At 44.7% G+C, this 22,127-nt stretch overlaps 1 protein-coding gene and 1 long non-coding RNA gene across 7 annotated transcripts in view; one reads left to right on the forward strand and one right to left on the reverse strand.

Annotated features, from left to right (window-relative positions):
• The window catches only part of rxrgb (retinoid X receptor, gamma b), a 78,184-nt gene extending 63,484 nt beyond the window's left edge, over positions 1-14,700 (forward strand). For all 6 annotated transcript variants that reach the window (XM_090236406.1, XM_036978899.2, XM_036978897.2 and 3 more), the window contains exons 5-9: positions 3,501-3,661; positions 5,176-5,305; positions 10,550-10,774; positions 12,796-12,901; positions 14,168-14,700. In XM_090236406.1, the coding sequence (XP_090092532.1) occupies positions 3,501-3,661; positions 5,176-5,305; positions 10,550-10,774; positions 12,796-12,901; positions 14,168-14,315 (770 nt within the window). In that variant the 3' untranslated portion in view covers positions 14,316-14,700. The remainder of the gene's footprint in view (positions 1-3,500; positions 3,662-5,175; positions 5,306-10,549; positions 10,775-12,795; positions 12,902-14,167) is intronic.
• The window catches only part of LOC149983625 (uncharacterized), a 184,449-nt gene that overhangs the window by 26,246 nt on the left and 136,076 nt on the right, over positions 1-22,127 (reverse strand). The window lies entirely within an intron of this gene.

The following is a 22,127-nucleotide window of genomic DNA, read 5'->3' on the forward strand; positions in this document are numbered from 1 at the left end:
GTACATTCATCTTCAGATAGCTAGATGAGACAACCACATATCACAGTCAGTACATTCATCTTCAGATAGCTAGGTGGGACAACCACATATCACAGTCAGTACATTCATCTTCAGATAGCTAGGTGGGACAACCACAAATCACAGGCATAGAAATTACCTTTTCCCTCAGAGTAATAGAGTCAGAGCTAGAAAGCAGGGGGTCAAGTGCTGGTTCAGGTGTGGGGGGGGGGGGGATTATTTAAGATACTGTTTGAAGAGTTTCAGATATTTTCGGGAAGAGGGGCAGGGACTCTGCTGTCCTAACTTCAGGGGGGAAACTGGTTCCACCATTGGGGTGCCGGGACAGAGCAGAGCTTGGACTGGGCTGAGAGGGAGTTGCCCTCCCATAGGGGTGGCAGGACCAAGAGACCTGAGGTGGAGTGCTGTGATCGGGGTGTAGGGTTTGAGCATAGCCTGAAGGTATGGAGGGGCAGTTCCTCTTGCTGTTCCGTAGGTAAGAACCATGGTCTTGTAGTTGATGTGAGCTCCGACTGGAACCCAGTAGAGAGTGCGAAGGAGCTGGGTGACTTGAGATGATTGAAAACCAGACGGGCTGCAGCGTTCTGGATAAGTGCAGGGGTTTGATGTCACAAGTGGGGAGCCCAGCCAACAGCGAGTTGCAGTAGTCAAGACCTGCGCCGAGTAAATGTCAGTTGGGTTTTCATAGCCGAGCATTCAGAGGTCGAGACAGCAGGTGTGGTAGAGAGAGAGAGAGTTGAAAACAGCAGGTCCAGGACAAGGTATCGTGTCCTGTGAACAGGTCAAGGTTCCATAGCCGCAGGCAGAACATTTGAAACTGGATCAGCAGCACGACCAGGTGGACTGGGGACAGCCAGGAGTCATCAGGCCAGGCCAGCCGTGAGGCATGATCCTTGTTCTCAGGTCCCCCGGGGGAGAGAGAGAGAATTAGAGGGAGCATACTTAAATTCACACAGGACACCAGATAAGACAGGAGAATTACACCAGATAAAACAGACTGACCCTAGCCCCCCGCAACATGCTCTGCTCTGCGATGGTGCCACAGTGTGCCCTGACCCACCCCTGTCTCAGCCTGCAGGTCAGTATGCTGCAATAGTCTATGTTGCGGGGGTCTAAGGTCAGTCTGTTATATCTGGTGTAATTCTCCTTTCTTATCGACGATACCCTGGACAGGGCCAACCGGGCCCAACCACCCACTTTGCCAGAGCACAGCCCCCACACCACTCGAGGGATATCAACAGACCACCAACTTACTCTCCAGAGACAAGGCTGAGTATAGCCCACGAAGATCAACACCACTAGAGGGATATCAACAGACCTTACCATCCTGAGACAAGGCTGAGTATAGCCCACGAAGATCTACTCCACTAGAGGGATATCAACAGACCTTACCATCCTGAGACAAGGCTGAGTATAGCCCACGAAGATCTACTCCACTAGAGGGATATCAACAGACCTTACCATCCTGAGACAAGGCTGAGTATAGCCCACGAAGATCTACTCCACTAGAGGGATATCAACAGACCTTACCATCCTGAGACAAGGCTGAGTATAGCCCACGAAGCCTCCCTGACAGAGAAGGGCAGTCTTGACAGAGAGAAGGGCAGTCTTGACAGAGTGAAGGGTAGTCTTGACACAGAGAAGAGCAGTCTTGACGCAGAGAAGGGCAGTCTTGACACAGAGAAGGGCAGTCTTGACACAGAGAAGGGCAGTCTTGACACAGAGAAGGGCAGTCTCGACAGAGAGAAGGGCAGTCTCGACAGAGAGAAGGGCAGTCTTGACAGAGAGAAGGGCAGTCTTGACAGAGAGAAGGGCAGTCTTGACAGAGAGAAGGGCAGTCTTGACAGAGAGAAGGGCAGTCTTGACACAGAAAAGGGCTGTCTTGACACAGAGAAGGGCAGTCTTGACAACGAAAAAGGCAGTATTGACAGAGAAGGTTAGGGTCAAGAAGATCGTTCTGGGAGAGATAATGAGAGAGTTGATCAGAGACAGAACGATCACGTGTTTTGGAAAGAAAAGAAAGAAGAGATACAGGTCTGTAGTTTTTGACATGAGATGATCAGATGAGTCGAGTGTTAGTTTCTTAAGGAGGGAAATGACTCAGGCCATTTTGAAGTCAGAGGGGACGCAGTCAGTGGTCAGGGATGAGTTGATGAGGATGGAACACAGCCAGTGGTCAGGGATGAGTTGATGAGGATGGAACACAGTCAGTGGTCAGGGATGAGTTGATGAGGATGGAACACAGCCAGTGGTCAGGGATGAGTTGATGAGGATGGAACACAGTCAGTGGTCAGGGATTAGTTGATGAGGATGGAACACAGCCAGTGGTCAGGGATGAGTTGATGAGGATGGAACACAGCCAGTGCTCAGGGATGAGTTGATGAGGATGGAACACAGCCAATGGTCAGGGATGAGTTGATGAGGATGGAACACAGCCAGTGGTCAGGGATGAGTTGATGAGGATGGAACACAGCCAGTGGTCAGGGATGAGTTGATGAGGATGGAACACAGCCAGTGGTCAGGGATGAGTTGATGAGGATGGAACACAGCCAGTGGTCAGGGATGAGTTGATGAGGATGGAACACAGCCAGTGGTCAGGGATGAGTTGATGAGGATGGAACACAGCCAGTGGTCAGGGATGAGTTGATGAGGATGGAACACAGCCAGTGGTCAGGGATGAGTTGATGAGGATGGAACACAGCCAGTGGTCAGGGATGAGTTGATGAGGATGGAACACAGCCAGTGGTCAGGGATGAGTTGATGAGGATGGAACACAGCCAGTGGTCAGGGATGAGTTGATGAGGATGGAACACAGCCAGTGGTCAGGGATGAGTTGATGAGGATGGAACACAGCCAGTGGTCAGGGATGAGTTGATGAGGATGGAACACAGCCAGTGGTCAGGGATGAGTTGATGAGGATGGAACACAGCCAGTGGTCAGGGATGAGTTGATGAGGATGGAACACAGCCAGTGGTCAGGGATGAGTTGATGAGGATGGAACACAGCCAGTGGTCAGGGATGAGTTAATGAGGATGGAACACAGCCAGTGGTCAGGGATGAGTTGATGAGGGAAGTGTGGAATGGGATAAGGTCTCCAGAGATGGTCTGGAGAAGGGAGGATGAGATGGGGGTCGAGTGGGCAGGTTGACGGGAGGTCAGACCTCACTAAATCGCAGGATGTCATCTGGAGAGAGAGGGGAGAAAGGAAGTGTGGAGGCGTAGGGTAGTTCTGTGTGAGTGAGACCATGTGGACTCAACAGGCTGCGTTGTGCTCTCGTGTGGTAAATGTGTCCACTATGTTTCCCTGTTCTGTGTCCATTTGGAATGGTTGTGGAATGTCTGACAGATTGGCATAAATCTTTCATTGTTGTGGGTTGTCTGGTGTGTTTGTTGCACCACGAGTGTCATGCTTGTGGATGTGTGTGATCTGTTAAGTTCACTTACAGAAACCCTCTAACGTTGGTCCCTGTGACTCCATGCAGCGGTGCAGGAGGAGAGACAGCGGGGGAGGGAGCGAGGGGAGAACGAGGTGGAGTCCACCAGTAGTTTTAATGAGGAGATGCCCGTCGATAAGATTCTGGAAGCAGAGCTTGCCGTGGAACCCAAGACAGAGACATCAGCAGACGAAGGCCCTGGCAACTCGGTAAGGATGACATAGAGAGGTGTTTCTTAAAGGTGCAATGAGGCTGTTTTTATCTCATTATCAAATCATTTCTGGGTAACAATTAAGTACCTTACTGTGACTGCTTCAAATAGCTTTTTCTGTCTGGGAGTGTCCTGAGTGATGAGAGGGAAACTGAAAACTAGCTGTTATTGGCAGAGAGGTTTGGAACTCTCTTTCTTATTGGTCTATTAACTCATTTACCGCCCACAAATGCTGATGCTCCAGATACTCAACTAGTCTAAAGAAGGCCAGTTTTATTGCTTCTTTAATCAGCACAACAGTTTTCAGCAGTGCTAACATAATTGCTAAATTGTTTTCTAATGATCAGTTAGCCTTTTAAAATGAACTTTGATGAGCTAACACAACGTGCCATTGGAACACAGGAGTGATGGTTGCTGATAATGGGCCTCTGTACGCCTATGTAGATATTCCATAAAACAATCAGCTGTTTCCAGCTACAATAGTCATTTACAACATTAAAATGTCTACACTGTTTTTCTGATCAATTTGATGTTATTTTAACGGACTGTAAATGAGAGAGCACTCCCCTCCTGTAAATGAGAGAGCAGCTCCCTCCTGTAAATGAGAGAGCACCCCTCTTGTAATTGAGAGAGCATCTCCCTCCTGTAAATGAGAGAGCACCTCCCTCCTGTAAATGAGAGAGCATCTCCCTCCTGTAATTGAGAGATCCCCCCACCTGTAAATGAGAGAGCATCGCCCTCCTGTAAATGAGAGAGCATCTCCCTCCTGTAATTGAGAGAGCACCCCTCTTGTAATTGAGAGAGCATCTCCCTCCTGTAAATGAGAGAGCATCGCCCTCCTGTAAATGAGAGAGCATCGCCCTCCTGTAAATGAGAGAGCATCTCCCTCCTGTAATTGAGAGAGCACCCCTCTTGTAATTGAGAGAGCATCTCCCTCCTGTAAATGAGAGAGCATCTCCCTCCTGTAAATGAGAGAGCACCTCCCTCCTGTAAATGAGAGAGAATCTCCCTCCTGTAAATGCATCCCCCTCCTGTAAATGACAGAGCACCACCCTCCTGTAATTGAGAGAGCATCTCCCTCCTGTAATTGAGAGAGCACCGCTCCTGTAAATGAGAGAGCATCTCCCTCCTGTAAATGAGAGAGCACCTCCCTCCTGTAATTGAGAGAGCACCCCTCTTGTAATTGAGAGAGCATCTTCCTCCTGTAAATGAGAGAGCATCGCCCTCCTGTAAATGAGAGAGCACCTCCCTCCTGTAATTGAGAGAGCACCCCTCTTGTAATTGAGAGAGCATCTCCCTCCTGTAAATGAGAGAGCACCTCCCTCCTGTAAATGAGAGAGCACCTCCCTCCTGTAATTGAGAGAGCACCCCTCCTGTAAATGAGAGAGCATCTCCCTCCTGTAAATGAGAGAGCACCTTCCTCCTGTAAATTAGATCCATTTAATGTTAATACAAAAGATGGAACATGATTCAGATATGTTGTATCTTACACTCTCTGTATCTTCTGTCCAGACAAACGACCCAGTCACCAACATCTGCCAGGCAGCAGACAAACAGCTGTTCACCCTGGTGGAGTGGGCCAAGAGGATTCCTCACTTCTCAGAGCTGCCCTTAGACGACCAGGTTATTCTACTACGAGCAGGTACAGAACACTTACTTATCATCATTTGTTTTTATATTTCTGTTAGTTGGAATTAGCATTGTGGGGCGGCAGGTATCCTAGTGGTTAGAGCGTTGGACTAGTAAACTGAAAAGGTTGCAAGATCGAATCCCCGAGCTGACAAGGTACAACATTATGTTGTTCTGCTCCTGAACAAGGCAGTTAACCCACTGTTCCCAGACCGTCATTGTAAATAAGAATTTGTTCTTAACTGACTGGCCTAGTTGAATAAAGGTGTAAAAACAAATCCTCATGAAGCTGGTTGAGAGAATGCCATGGGTGTGCAAACATGTCATCAAGGCAAAAGGGTGGCTACTTTGAAGAATCTCAAATATATTTTGATTTGATTAACACTTTTTTGGTTACTACATGATTCCATATGTGTTATTTTATAATTTTGATGTCTTCACTATTATTCTACAATGAAGAAAATAGTAAAAGAAAAGAAATGAGTAGGTATGTTCACATTTTTGACTGGTACTGAAGGTAAAGTGACTAGGCAACAGGATGGATAATAAACAGTAGCAGCAGCGTATGTGATGGGTCAATAGAGTTAGTGAAAAACGGGTCAATGCAGATAGTCCAGGGACCTAATTGGTTAACCACACTGAACAAAAATATAAACGCAACATGTAAAACGTTGGTCCCGTGTTTCATGAGCTGAAATAAAAGATCCCAGAAAGATCCTTGAAAGCGGCAGCTCTAACTTTTAGCTCAGTGCGGATGTTGCTTGTAATCCGTGGCTTCTGGATGCGTTATGTACGTACGCTCACTGTGGGGACGACGTTGTCGATGCACTTATTTATGAAGCCCGTGACTGATGGGGTAAACTCCTCAATGCTATCGGATGAATCCCAGAACATGTTCCAGTCTGTGCTAGCGAAAAAGTATTGTAGCTTAGCATCCGCTTCGTCGGACCACTTTCGTATTGAGCTCTTCATAGTCTCCATCCTATCCCATAGTTGACATGTTGAGAACAGTCTCCATCCTATCCCATTGTTGACATGTTGAGAACAGTCTCCATCCTATCCCATTGTTGACATGTTGAGAACAGTCTCCATCCTATCCCATTGTTGACATGTTGAGAACAGTCTCCATCCTATCCCATTGTTGACATGTTGAGAACAGTCTCCATCCTATCCCATTGTTGACATGTTGAGAACAGTCTCCATCCTATCCCATTGTTGACATGTTGAGAACAGTCTCCATCCTTTCCCATAGTTGACATGTTGAGAACAGTCTCCATCCTATCCCATAGTTGACATGTTGAGAACAGTCTCCATCCTATCCCATAGTTGACATGTTGAGAACAGTCTCCATCCTATCCCATAGTTGACATGTTGAGAACAGTCTCCATGCTATCCCATTGTTGACATGTTGAGAACAGTCTCCATCCTATCCCATAGTTGACATGTTGAGAACAGTCTCCATCCTTTCCCATAGTTGACATGTTGAGAACAGTCTCCATCCTATCCCATTGTTGACATGTTGAGAACAGTCTCCATCATATCCCATAGTTGACAGGTTGAGAACAGTCTCCATCCTATCCCATAGTTGACAGGTTGAGAACAGTCTCCATCCTATCCCATTGTTGACATGTTGAGAACAGTCTCCATCCTATCCCATAGTTGACATGTTGGGAACAGTCTCCATCCTATCCCATAGTTGACATGTTGAGAACAGTCTCCATCCTATCCCATAGTTGACATGTTGAGAACAGTCTCCATCCTTTCCCATAGTTGACATGTTGGGAACAGTCTCCATCCTATCCCATAGTTGACATGTTGAGAACAGTCTCCATCCTATCCCATAGTTGACATGTTGAGAACAGTCTCCATCCTATCCCATTGTTGACATGTTGAGAACAGTCTCCATCCTTTCCCATAGTTGACATGTTGAGAACAGTCTCCACCCTATCCCATAGTTGACAGGTTGAGAACAGTCTCCATCCTATCCCATTGTTGACATGTTGAGGACAGTCTCCATCCTATCCCATTGTTGACAGGTTGAGAACAGTCTCCATCCTATCCCATTGTTGACATGTTGAGAACAGTCTCCATCCTATCCCATTGTTGACAGGTTGAGAACAGTCTCCATCCTATCCCATAGTTGACATGTTGAGAACAGTCTCCATCCTATCCCATAGTTGACATGTTGAGAACAGTCTCCATCCTATCCCATAGTTGACATGTTGAGAACAGTCTCCATCCTATCCCATAGTTGACATGTTGAGAACAGTCTCCATCCTTTCCCATAGTTGACATGTTGAAAACAGTCTCCATCCTATCCCATAGTTGACATGTTGAGAACAGTCTCCACCCTATCCCATAGTTGACAGGTTGAGAACAGTCTCCATCCTATCCCATAGTTGACATGTTGAGAACAGTCTCCATCCTATCCCATTGTTGACATGTTGAGAACAGTCTCCATCCTATCCCATAGTTGACATGTTGAGAACAGTCTCCATCCTATCCCATTGTTGACATGTTGAGAACAGTCTCCATCCTATCCCATACTTGACATGTTGAGAACAGTCTCCATCCTATCCAATTGTTGACATGTTGAGAACAGTCTCCATCCTATCCCATAGTTGACATGTTGAGAACAGTCTCCATCCTATCCCATTGTTGACATGTTGAGAACAGTCTCCATCCTATCCCATAGTTGACATGTTGGGAACAGTCTCCATCCTATCCCATTGTTGACATGTTGAGAACAGTCTCCATCCTATCCCATAGTTGACATGTTGAGAACAGTCTCCATCCTATCCCATAGTTGACAGGTTGAGAACAGTCTCCATCCTATCCCATAGTTGACTTGTTGAGAACAGTCTCCATCCTATCCCATAGTTGACAGGTTGAGAACAGTCTCCATCCTATCCCATAGTTGACATGTTGAAAACAGTCTCCATCCTATCCCATTGTTGACATGTTGAGAACAGTCTCCATCCTATCCCATAGTTGACATGTTGAGAACAGTCTCCATCCTATCCCATAGTTGACAGGTTGAGAACAGTCTCCATCCTATCCCATAGTTGACATGTTGAGAACAGTCTCCATCCTATCCCATTGTTGACATGTTGAGAACAGTCTCCATCCTATCCCATAGTTGACATGTTGAGAACAGTCTCCATCCTATCCCATAGTTGACATGTTGAGAACAGTCTCCATCCTATCCCATTGTTGACATGTTGAGAACAGTCTCCATCCTAGCCCATTGTTGACATGTTGAGAACAGTCTCCATCCTATCCCATAGTTGACATGTTGAGAACAGTCTCCATCCTATCCCATAGTTGACATGTTGAGAACAGTCTCCATCCTATCCCATAGTTGACATGTTGAGAACAGTCTCCACCCTATCCCATAGTTGACATGTTGAGAACAGTCTCCATCCCATCCCATAGTTGACATGTTGAGAACAGTCTCCATCCTATCCCATAGTTGACATGTTGAGAACAGTCTCCATCCTTTCCCAATGTCTTTGTTTTTCTGTACAATAGCAATAGTGTATTGAATGATACATGTATTTGCACTGAACAACATTAGTGAGAGGAAAGTCGTTTGTTTACTTATAATTCTTTGATAAAAAGGGAATTTATCAATGTCTTTGTTGAAACACTATCGTAAGTCTGCCCCTCATTTTTCACATAGGGATATTTTCTAAATAATGAAGCAGATTGGCAAAGGACAGTTGGATAAATTAAGTAGGAACAAACTAAATATTCATTACACATTGGTATTTTGTGTTCTACATTATATTTGCTTGATTAAATTGGTTCATCATTCTCCTTTGTCAAGATTAAATTACATTACTGTGAAATATTTTTCCATTTTCCAATATTTTCTTTTCCTTAGCGTATATTGATGACATAGTCCATTATCATTTTTAGTTTGATTTTAGAGTAAAGTTTGAGCTTTGGTTAACACCATTATATTACTGGGTTTTTTATTGTTTAAGTTTTAGTTTCAAAACAAAAACAACTTCTTAATTGGGCTCCCGAGTGGCGCAGCTGTCTAAGGCACTGCATCTCAGTGCTAGAGGTGTCACTACAGACCCTGGTTCAATTCAAGGCTGTATCACAACCGGATGTGATTGGGAGTCCCATAGGGCGGCGCACAATTGGCCCAGCGTCATTCGGGTTAGGGTTTGGCCAGGGTAGGCCGTCATTGTAAATAAGAACTTGGCTTGCCTAGTTAAATAAAGGTTAAATAAAATTCTAATTAAAAAATATAACACCTGCTGTTGTTAACAAAGTGACACACCCCTCTTACCCGAGGATGCTGATCGGTCTTGATGATGCATGGAAAAGCCAACATGATGAACTGTAAATTATCTATGTCCTTGTTTCGCCACCCCTCTTACCCGAGGATGCTGACCGGTCTTGACATGGAAAAGCCAACATGATGAACTGTAAATGATCTATGTCCTTGTTTCGCCACGACTCCATGAAACATAGAATATTACGGATCTTCAGGTCCCGTTGATAGGATAGTCTCGAACAGAGCTCCTCCAGTTTGTTCTCTAGTGACCGTACGTTCGTTAACAGAACGGAGGGTAGAGGCGGTTTATTTGCTCGCCAACATAGTCTTGCCGGGGTTCTGGCTCGCCTGCCTCTTTTGCGTTCTGATCTCCAGAATCTGTTTTCGGTCATAGGAAATAATGGCAGAGATGTTATGTAAAAAAATGTTAAAAAGTTAAGATCAGCGTAAAAAAAACACACACAAAATAGCAGAATTGGTCAGGAGTCCGTAAAACGTCTGATTCCCACTGCAGCGCCACCTTTCTTCTCTCATATTGATGTTGCATCCTATAACAAAATTCAACCTGACCTGGTCTTTGCATGAACCAGTTTCCCGTCATCTACAATGAACATATTGCCAACAGTGACTCTTTGAAAAACACCTCAACGCTGACCTCTGCTGGTGGGATATTTCAAACACTAACCCTAAATGCAGGAGAGGAAATATCACACCACATCACTAATGAGCTGAAGACCCTGATCGGAAACCGAGAGAGAAAGACAGAGACAGAAATAGAGGAGAGCGAGAGAAAGACGCATGAAGAGAATAGGAAATATTTGAAGATAGAGAAGTGGGAGGGATAGAAAAAGAGAGAGATGAAATAGAGAAATTAAGAGAGAACAGTAGATAAACACTAGTATTCACATGCAGTGACTTTAGTTGCCAAGTAAAGATTCCCTGTGTGTTTATCTGTTTTATGTTCAGGCTGGAACGAGCTCCTCATCGCGTCCTTCTCACACCGCTCTGTCACGGTGAAAGACGGAATCCTATTGGCCACGGGTCTCCACGTCCAGAGAAGTAGTGCTCATAGTGCCGGAGTGGGCTCCATCTTTGACAGAGTCCTGACAGAGTTGGTGTCTAAGATGAAAGACATGCAGATGGACAAGACAGAGCTGGGCTGCCTACGAGCCATCGTCCTCTTCAACCCAGGTCAGTGCTTGCAGAGGCGTCAAGCACCCCCCAAAAAAATCTGAAGGGGCACAAAGTATGTGAGGACGGCTAAGTTGGAGAATTTAGATTTTTTTCAAACACCTGATTCAGCTTTTTCCTGCAATCTAGAGCCATCAGTATATGCATATCTAAGCATACCTCTTGAGCTGTCTGTATCCTCCTGACTGATTGTTATTTTTTCCTTAAGAAACTACATGTGTGTCTTATTTGGTACATTTAGTTGTTGCTTGCTTTTCTACCAACTTTGCCAGCAGGCATGTCAGCTAAGATAGTTAGACAAGCTAGCTACTCTAACTTGATTGATAGATCTGAAATGTTTTTTTTTGGTATCTAGTTATGAGGTTGGGAGATTGGGAACTGATCTGGGCTGAAGTTAAAGCCGACGTCATAACATTTATAAGTGGCTAGCAGTATTACAGAGAGAAAAAACTCAATCAAATATATATATATTTTTAATGTGAGGGGGCACGTGCCCCTGTGGCCCCTATGGGCATTACACCTCTGTCTACTTAGTTACACCAACAGTTATGATAGTGGTTTGTTAAATTACTTTTCTGTGTTCTCTGTGTGGCGTATGAGGTAAGGAATGAGGTTGTTGATGTGACCTTGTGGTCTGGGCTGTGCGGTCTTCATGTTAGCGGACATGGCCATGACAAGGAATCCACAATAGATAACTATGAGTCATTGTAATGTTGGTGTCGGTGGGATGGCTCATCGGGCAGCATGACTGTATCCTAATGTTCCGGTGTGAGTGACTAGGACTAGTATCCAGTTTGACTGAAGTGGAGAAGGAGAGGGTTTTGTGATGGCCCTGAATTATTCTGAACCGTCTCAGTGCTTCTCCTTCCAATAGGGTGCTTTCCCTTTAATTCCCAATTAAATAGCCAGCATCAGCTGCGCAAAAGGGTTTTTTTTGTGATGGAGACGTGACTGAGGATGTGTTCCCGAAGCTTCTCTATTCCGGTTGTTTTGTTGCTGTTAAACGTGTGTTTTGTAGCCTGAGACAGTTTACCCAGGATCGGATCCACTCTTTGCGTCCGTGGACTACACCTCTCCATTCTTCGTGGCCTTTCTCCGCTGGAGATCTATTGGCGGATTGTCTGACTGACCGACTGACTACCACCTTTTTTTGTATACGGTATTTCATTTGTTTTGATATGATGTATACGGTGATGATTTATGTAGTTAGATGTAGTTGAGGACTTAGTAAGAGCTGATACGCTTTAAAGTTCTGTGGTAAAATTGTTATATTGATTGTATGATTTAATACTGGGTTTACGCTACACGGAATGAACGGACAAACATTGCGTGACAAAAGTCACTTGAGTTCACTGAACTCCTTTACCGGGCTGGACTCTTTTTAGGCCCGAGGTACAGGACATTTCTGGAGGAACCAGAACTCATTGTGTTATATTATTATGTGTGTGTAATCCATTGATGTTGCTAATACAACCCATGCAAAAGAATAGTTGTTTTTGAAGTTCTTTTCAATGTTTTAAGGGTTTATGAAAAGTTGATTTCCCTTCTGACGTTTACATAAGTCCTTTGTATTGGTGTAGACTTGACGGACCAGATGGGACTCATTCCCTCCCAAACTAAAAGGAGAAACCAATGTTTTCTCTGGTAGGCACAACCTACCTGGCACCCCTATAAAAAATAACCTCAAGTCAAAACCGTTACAGTTTGTCTAATAGGAGAGAAGGTAGGGACGGACTGGGATCAGAAATCAGCCCGGGCAGTTCTAACACACCAGTCCATTGTTTCCCCCCCCCCCCCCCCCCCCCCACACACACACCAGACATTTATTATTTTTACTACAGACCCTCATTATTAGCCAAATAATGATAATGCAAAAAAATCCCGATTTAGACAGGCTCACAGGCCTAAAGATGGACCAGCCCATCTGGCGTTTGCCTGAACTGACCTATGGCCAGTCCGTTTCTGAGAGAAGGTGAATATATAAAGGCATCGGACTGACTCTAAATGTTCTGTTGTTGCAGATGCAAAAGGCCTGTCAAATTCACCGGAGGTGGAAGGGCTGAGGGAGAAGGTCTACGCCTCGCTGGAGTCCTACACCAAAGCCAAGTACCCAGACCAACCCGGCAGGTACAGTATTCACCGCTCATACAGACCGGGTTGGGGTCAATTCAAGAAGTATACTGACATTCCAATTCAATAATTTACTTCTCAATAAGCTTCTCAATAAGCTTCTCAATAAGCTGTAAAAGGAGAAGCTATTTATGTCAAACTTTTTCAAATACAAATCACTTCCTAAATTGACTTCAATTGTAATTGACCCCACCCTTGCTACAGACGGGACACATCCCAATACAATCTGATTGTAATTGACCCTACCCTTGCTACAGACCAAACACATCCCAATACAATCTGATTGTAATTGACCCTACCCTTGCTACAGACCAAACACATCCCAATACAATCTGATTGTAATTGACCCCAACCTTGCTACAGACCAAACACATCCCAGTACAATCTGATTGTAATTGACCCCAACCTTGCTACAGACCAAACACATCCCAGTACAATCTGATTGTAATTGACCACACCTTTGCTACAGACCGAACACATCCCAGTACAATCTGATTGTAATTGACCCCAACCTTGCTACAGACCAAACACATCCCAGTACAATCTGATTGTAATTGACCCCAACCTTGCTACAGACCAAACACATCCCAGTACAATCTGATTGTAATTGACCACACCTTTGCTACAGACGGACACATCCCAATACAATCTGATTGTAATTGACCCCAACCTTGCTACAGACCAAACACATCCCAGTACAATCTGATTGTAATTGACCACACCTTTGCTACAGACCGAACACATCCCAGTACAATCTGATTGTAATTGACCCCACCCTTGCTACAGACCGAACACATCCCAGTACAATCTGATTGTAATTGACCCCACCCTTGCTACAGACGGGACACATCCCAGTACAATCTGATTGTAATTGACCCCAACAGACCGAACACATCCCAATACAATCTGACCACTGCCCTTGTCTCATTGGAATTGACCACTTATTTTAAAGAAATTGTTTTCCTTTTAATATTGTGGACACCTATCGGGCACTCTCACTTATCTGTGGTCATGAGGAAAAAGGTACAGGAAAGTGAGCCATTCCTTGAAAAGAGGACAATGAGCAAAGAAAGAATATTGTGACATAATAATGATATTATTATGACATAATGATAATATTATGACATAATAATGATAATATTATGACATAATAATGATATTATTATGACATAATGATGATATTATGACAAAATTAATGATAATATTACGACATGGTCATAGCCAGGTTTAATCTTTGTTTCTTGTGACTCTCCCTCCTCCTAGGTTTGCAAAACTGTTGCTGCGTCTCCCCGCCCTGCGCTCCATAGGCCTCAAGTGTTTGGAGCACCTGTTTTTCTTCAAGCTGATAGGAGACACGCCCATAGACACCTTTCTCATGGAGATGCTCGAAGCGCCACACCAAATCACATGACACGAGTCCCACTTCCCTCTGTATATACTCCCACAATGTAATTGATATGAAGATGAAACTCGATTCGAGTTGTAAAACAGACGTATTTTGTACAAAGAACAAATGATTATTAATGTCAACAATGTGTGTTTTTTGGGGGGGTACGAGGAACGTCCGGTTTAAGAGAGTGGAATGGGGTGTAAAAAAAATACTCTGTTAAAAACACAATTCTAATAAAATTTTGTAAATAGATAATTTCAGGTATCCATTTTAAAAGCAACCCAAAGCAATATTGAAAATAATATTTTATTAAAAGATGAATTGTATAACACTGAAAACCGTCCCTAAGTTTCTAAAAAAAATTAATTTTAGAATTCTTCCAGAATAAAATAATATACAATTTGGATTTTTCGGAATAGTTTTGTTTGTGATGTTTCTCATGCCTTTTCACAATGATTAAACAGACTAGGTGGTACTATATATCACACATTCATATAAAGTCAGGTCCAAAATTTATTGGCACCCTTAATAAATACTGAGCTATATTGTATGTGGCAAAAAATATATAACAATTATATTATTTTATACTAATACATTCCTCAGCTAAATAGATTTCGTTTAACAAGTAACACAAAAAAGTTATCTAAAAGACGGGTCAAAATCATTGGCACCCTTTACGAGGATAACGACACGAGCATTTTTCTGAAATATTTTATGCGATTGGAGAACACATTGGGATCTTAGACCAGATTTCCTCCATACAGAATCTTTCCAGATCCTTGATATCCTTCGGTCCTCATGAACTGCCCTCTTCAATTCAAACCACGGGTTTCAATGGGGTTCAAGTCCGGAGATTGAGATGGCCATTGCAAAATGTTGATTTTGGGGTCAATTAACCATTTTTTTCTGGATCTTTATGTGTGCTTGCGGTTATTGTCTTGCTGGAAGATACACTCTTGGCCAAGTTTCAGCCTCCTGGCAGAGGCAACCAGGTTTTTGGCTAAAATGGTTCATGATGATGTTATTGTTCCTTAACAAGGGCCCGAGGACCATGGTTCATGATGTTATTGTTCCTTAACGAGGCCCGAGGACCATGGTTCATGATGTTATTGTTCCTTAACAAGGGCCCGAGGACCATGGTTCATGATGTTATTGTTCCTTAACAAGGGCCCGAGGACCATGGTTCATGATGTTATTGTTCCTTAACAAGGGCCCGAGGACCATGGTTCATGATGTTATTGTTCCTTAACAAGGGCCCGAGGACCAGTGGAAGCAAAATAGCCTCATAACATCAAATCTCCACCACCATATTTTACAGTAGGTTATTTTCTGCCTCTGTTTTTATTTTACCCCCGTGGTATCCAATTCGTGGTATCCAATTGTTAGTAGCTACTATCTTGTCTCATCGCTGCAACTCCTGTACAGGCTCAGGAGAGACGAAGGTTGAGAGTCATGCGTCCTCCGAAACACAACCCAACCCAGCTGCACTGCTTCTTAACACAGTGCGCATCCAACCCAGAAGCCAGCCGCACCAATGTGTTGGAGGAAACACTGTGCACCTGGCAACCTGCTTAGCGTGCACTGCGCCCGGCCCCCCACAGGAGTCGCTTAGTGTCGTTATCCTCGCAAGGGGAGGATGCTGGAATATTTAAATCTCTTTGAGAGATTTATTTAACAAAATCTCTTTCTCTGAGCAATTCTATTAGTGTAAAAGTATATATATTTAGCATATAATAATATAGCTTAGTATTTATTTTATTCTGTTTGTTTTTTTTGCTCATCTTTATCAAGGGTACAAATGATTTTGGAACTGACTATGTGGTTTTACATCAATCAGTGTAGGTTTACCCAGGTACGGCCATCTGTATGTAGTACACTACTGCGTCTGAATGTCTTGTTTCCTTCAATGAGCCTCTACAGGCCGTGAGTTGATCTACTGTATGTAGCCCTACCGGTAGTTCTCAGCGCTAGTGGGGCATTTAAGCCCTGAACAGCGCCTGACAGGCAGCCCTGTCTTCCAGGATGCACTCAGCCCCAAAGACCAGAGCCAATCTCATGCAATGAACGACAAGCTGTCGAGCCACATTCAAACACATTCAGACAGAAAGCTTAAGCCTAGAGGGGAAAAGGTAATATGGCTAGCTTCTTTCAAAATTAAGGCAACTTTATAATGATACTAAGACTGATTTGTTGTAGATTAGCAATCTTTTTGTGTTCGTTAGCTAGCTTGCTGGCAGGGCTGCAAACAAGCTCACTTGGCTAACTAGTCTTGTGAGCTACCTAGCTAGTTAGCTAGGCAGTCTTGTTAGCTACTGTAGCTAGCTAGTTATCTATGCTAGTTGTTATCTTGAGTAACAGATATGCTTATAATTATAGGGGACACTTTATGTTTTGTGGATACTATTTACATTTACAGAGCTCCATTCCTGACAGGCTGATCAGATTAGCTTTAAGCCTCAGACCTTGATAAGATTCAATAGCAGCCTCAGAAGCGGATACATTTAGATGCTGCCTTGTAGGATGTTTCATGAGCAAATCTCCATGCAGGCATATTAACAGTCAAAGTGCCTTATAGGCTGATCAGATTCAATAGCAGCCTCAGAAGCTGATAAGTCAGCATGCTGCCTTGTTGGCTGTTTTAATGAGAGCATGTTTTGTCTATCTATATGAATGGGGCCAAGACAGATACCTGACCTTAATTGTAGTCATTCTCCAATCAGTGATTGGATGTATTACTTTGTTTCACTGATGTTTCTGTCTTTATCGTATAACTGTGTGATGGTTGACTGTGACATTAAAGAAAACAAGGCAATCGAATCAGTCTTCCCACAGTCTGCAGTGTTACTTTGCTGGTTCCATGTAGCCTATTACAAGTAAGTATTATTGAAACTAACAGCCTCCTTTCAAAATTCAGCGTCACAATGATTAGTTAAAATATTTACATATGAACATGCTTGCCAGGCTAATTTCTAGGCTAACTGGTTTACATAAGACTACAGTGGTCGCAATTGAAAAAGTTGTTTAATCCCGGCCAAAAAGTAGACATAACAAGAAGGTTGCTGAGGGGAGGACGGCTCATGATAATGGCTGTAATGTAATGGCTGGAATGGAGTGTGTAATGACTGGAATGGAGTGTGTAATGACTGGAATGGAGTGTGTGTAATGACTGGAATGGAGTGTGTGTAATGACTGGAATGGAGTGTAATGGCTGGAATGGCGTATAATGGCTGGAATGGAGTGTGTAATGACTGGAATGGAGTGTGTAATGACTGGAATGGAGTGTGTGTAATGACTGGAATGGAGTGTGTGTAATGACTGGAATGGAGTGTAATGACTGGAATGGAGTGTGTAATGACTGGAAGGGAGTGTGTAATGACTGGAATGGAGTGTAATGACTGGAATGGAGTATAATGACTGGAATGGAGTGTGTAATAACTGGATTGGAGTATAATGACTGGAATGGAGTGTGTAATGACTGGAATGGAGTGTGTAATGACTGGAATGGAGTTTGTAATGACTGCAATGGAGTGTGTAATGACTGGAATGGAGTGTGTAATGACTGGAATGGAGTGAAGTGATTGGTATCAAACACATGAACACCATATGTGTTTGATACCATTCCAGACATCGTTATGACCCGTCCTCCCCTCAGCAGTCTCCTCTGGTAAGAAGGGTATAAAATCCTAACTGAAATGTAATTTTCACTCAAAGGCTGTACACCGTTGGCTTTAATAAGACAAGACAGGGTCAGGCTTAGGTATCCATCAGCAGGAAACACTGTGTTAAGAGGAATGATGTCTCTGAAGCATAACAGTACATTAAGCTACGCACCTGATGTTGTCTAACATAATATTGTTTCAACTTAACGGTGCACCCCTTAGTCCTAATGTAAACATAATGGTAGCCCTGCCAAATGATGCTGAGGAATGAAGTTGGAGAAATGTTGACCTATAAATGTTTTCTAGGTGGTAAACGTTCTGCCCGAGTGGGAGGGGCCTGAGTTGGAGCAGAGGGTTGAGGGAAACGTTCTGCCCGAGGGGGAGGGGCCTGAGGTGGAGCAGAGGGTTGAGGTAAACGTTCTGCCCGAGGGGGAGGGGCCTGAGGTGGAGCAGAGGGTTGAGGTAAACGTTCTGCCCGAGGGGGAGGGGCCTGAGGTGGAGCAGAGGGTTGAGGTAAACGTTCTGCCCGAGGGGGAGGGGCCTGAGGTGGAGCAGAGGGTTGAGGTAAACGTTCTGCCCGAGGGGGAGGGGCCTGAGGTGGAGCAGAGGGGTGAGGTAAACGTTCTGCCTGAGGGGGAGGGGCCTGAGGTGGAGCAGAGGGTTGAGGTAAATGTTCTGCCTGAGGGGGAGGGGCCTGAGGTGGAGCAGAGGGGTGAGAGGTAAACGTTCTGTCTGAGGGGGAGGGGCCTGAGGTGGAGCAGAGGGGTGAGAGGTAAATGTTCTGCCCGAGGGGGAGGGGCCTTAGGTGGAGCAGAGGGTTGAGGTAAACGTTCTGCCTGAGGTGGAGCAGAGGGTTGAGGTAAACGTTCTGCCTGAGGGGGAGGGGCCTGAGGTGGAGCAGAGGGGTGAGAGGTAAACATTGTACCCGAGGGGGAGGGGTCCAGAATGGAGATGTGGACCCCTTTTGCTCCCCAATTGGTAGTTACAGTCTTGTCACGTCGCTGCAACTCCCGTACGGACTCGTTAGAGGCAAAGGTCGTGTGTCCTACGAAACACAACCCAGCCAAGCCGCACTGCTTCTTGACACAACGCCTGCTTAACCCAGAAGCACCAATGTGTCGGAGGAAACACCTGGTGACCATGTCAGCGTGTGTTGCGTCCGGCCCGTCGCTAGTGCGCGATGGGTCAAGGGCATCTCTGCCGGCCAAACCCTCCCTTACCCGGACGACGCTGGGCCAAACCCTCCCTTAACCCGGACGATGCTGGGCCAAACCCTCCCCTACCCTAACCCGGACAACGCTGGGCCAAACCCTCCCCATAACCCGGACGACGCTGTGCACCGCCCCATGGGTCTCCCGGTCACGGCCGGCTGCGACAGAGCCTGGACTCGAACCAGGACCTCTAGTGGCACAGCTAGCATTGCGATGCAGTGCCTTAGACCACTGCGCCACTCGGTAGGCTGAACTGCGGAACTTGACCTTTGGCAGGACCCATAAATGGATAAACAATTTGGCATTTTATTTGTGTTAAAGTTGATGTGTCTCTATTCTTGTTCATATTTGACATTTCATCCACTAGAATGTGAAGGCGGAGTCTGTGGAGGAAGAGGAAGAGGACAGACGCTTCTCCAGTCTGCCAATGACTAGAAGCAATGAAAACAATCTATTAGAATCCTATCTTATTCCGCAAACACGCCTTATGGTCATATGTCTTGTTGTGCTTCTCTTCGGGTTTATGTCCTCACCACAAACCCAGACTACCCTGAGGACTCTCTGCTTTAGCTGTGGGGAGATCACTTCTCTGACCAAGACTACAAAGGATTCCTCCTGTTAACATTTGTCTCCTGGTGAAATGGATTGCACTTTATTCATTATTATTATTTAAGCATTGTTGTTTTTTTTGTTTTTTTTTGCTATTCCAACACACTGGTTCTTGTGTACATGCTGGTGTTATTTCTCCTCCCAGCGTGTGTGTTCTGATAGGAACACCGTGGAGGCAACGTTGAATTAGACCTGTGACAATAGATGCATTACTGAAGATGATGGCTCGGTCTCGTCTTACTTTGTTCCCTATTCAGGACACGACAGACCAATACTAACGTCGGCCATTGAAACAGCAGTGGCACAGCCTCTCAGAGCACAGAATATCGGCAGTCATTTTCTGTTCATTTCCTAATGATTCTACACGTTGATTGGCCACAGTTCGTCCACACCCAACAGGTGATCTGCTCTTTTACATGATGTCCCTCAGTGATGACTTCATAGATGTATAGTCTGACCAGTTCCAGTTAGGGCTGTTTTACATGATGTCCCTCAGTGATGACTTCATAGATGTATAGTCTGACCAGCATTTTTAGACAGGCAGCCTAATTCTGATATTTTGCCCACATTTTTGGGGGTGGGGCTTTTGACCAACCAGATCTTTTGCCAATAATTGGTTCATGAAAAATGTACATGATCAGCAACCACTATCCAGCTCCTGTTCTCAGTTCCTCTAATCTGGTACAATGAAGTGTGATGGTGAGTAGTGAATGGACAGAACAGAACATTCCGGTGGTTCTTGTGTAGCACATGCGCGGAACATCGACACGCTTCTATAAATGACAAATGTCTGAATCTGGTCCCAAGTAAATAACTGTCAAAGACAATGGTGAGTATAAGTGGGGGTATTTTTATTTTAAAAGGCTGCTGTATTCCATGTGCTCTGAGTAGATATTTAGTGCGTGATAATCATGAATGAGATTAGACAGCCCCTTTAGGACCATCTTGTATGTAAATGCTGATTACCATCTGATAGTATGGTTCATCAAAACAAGTGCAACAATATTTGCAAAGTACAAATTCATTGTTTTCAGTCTATCAAATTACTTATTTCCAGTTTAAGTACAGCAGCTCAACGAAAAAAGACAACCGACTAGAAGCTCCACAGGAGACAGAAAGAAAGCCAGGGGCATGTTAAGTGAAACAGCATGCAGATTGAAATGAGAATGTACAATGTGGACAAACCATCTATTATCTAATAGGGTGGCATTGTAGAATGTATTCTATGTACTGCATTTCTATCTGCAGGATTCTGAAAGATACTCGTAGAAGAGAATACCCCCTATAGTAGACATTTAAACGTGTTAACCCTCTCGAGGCTGCCGGCCCAGAAGAGAATACCCCCTACAGTAGACATTTAAAGGTGTTAACCCTCTCGATGCTGCCGGCCCAGAAGAGCATACCTCCTACAGTAGACATTTAAAGGTGTTAACCCTCTCGATGCTGCCGGCCCAGAAGAGCATACCTCCTACAGTAGACATTTAAAGGTGTTAACCCTCTCGATGCTGCCGGCCCAGAAGAGCATACCTCCTACAGTAGACATTTAAAGGTGTTAACCCTCTCGAGGCTGCCGGCCCAGAAGAGCATACCTCCTACAGTAGACATTTAAAGGTGTTAACCCTCTCGATGCTGCCGGCCCAGAAGAGCATACCTCCTACAGTAGACATTTAAAGGTGTTAACCCTCTCGATGCTGCCGGCCCAGAAGAGCATACCTCCTACAGTAGACATTTAAATGTGTTAACCCTCTCGATGCTGCCGGCCCAGAAGAGCATACCTCCTACAGTAGACATTTAAAGGTGTTAACCCTCTCGATGCTGCCGGCCCAGAAGAGCATACCTCCTACAGTAGACATTTAAAGGTGTTAACCCTCTCGAGGCTGCCGGCCCAGAAGAGCATACCTCCTACAGTAGACATTTAAACGTGTTAACCCTCTCGAGGCTGCCAGCCCAGAAGAGCATACCTCCTACAGTAGACATGTAAATGTGTTAACCCTCTCGAGGCTGCAGGCCCAGAAGAGCATACCTCCTACAGTAGACATTTAAATGTGTTAACCCTCTCGAGGCTGCAGGCCCAGAAGAGCATACCTCCTACAGTAGACATTTAAATGTGTTAACCCTCTCGAGGCTGCAGGCCCAGAAGAGCATACCTCCTACAGTAGACATTGTGCTTGTTCTCTAGAGGGATGACTTGAACTTGGCTTTTCACAAATGATTTAATCTACAAAACATCTCAACTTCCAAACAACTGATCCATGAACTGATCCATGAACTGATCCATGAACTGATCCATGAACTGATCCATGAACTGATCCATGAACTGATCCATGTCATACAAAGGTTAAGATATCTGAGAA

The sequence above is a fragment of the Oncorhynchus mykiss genome, chromosome 5 (genome assembly GCF_057628025.1).
Source record: "Oncorhynchus mykiss isolate SJ-2025 chromosome 5, ASM5762802v1, whole genome shotgun sequence".
In the NCBI taxonomy this organism is placed as follows: Eukaryota; Metazoa; Chordata; class Actinopteri; order Salmoniformes; family Salmonidae; genus Oncorhynchus; species Oncorhynchus mykiss.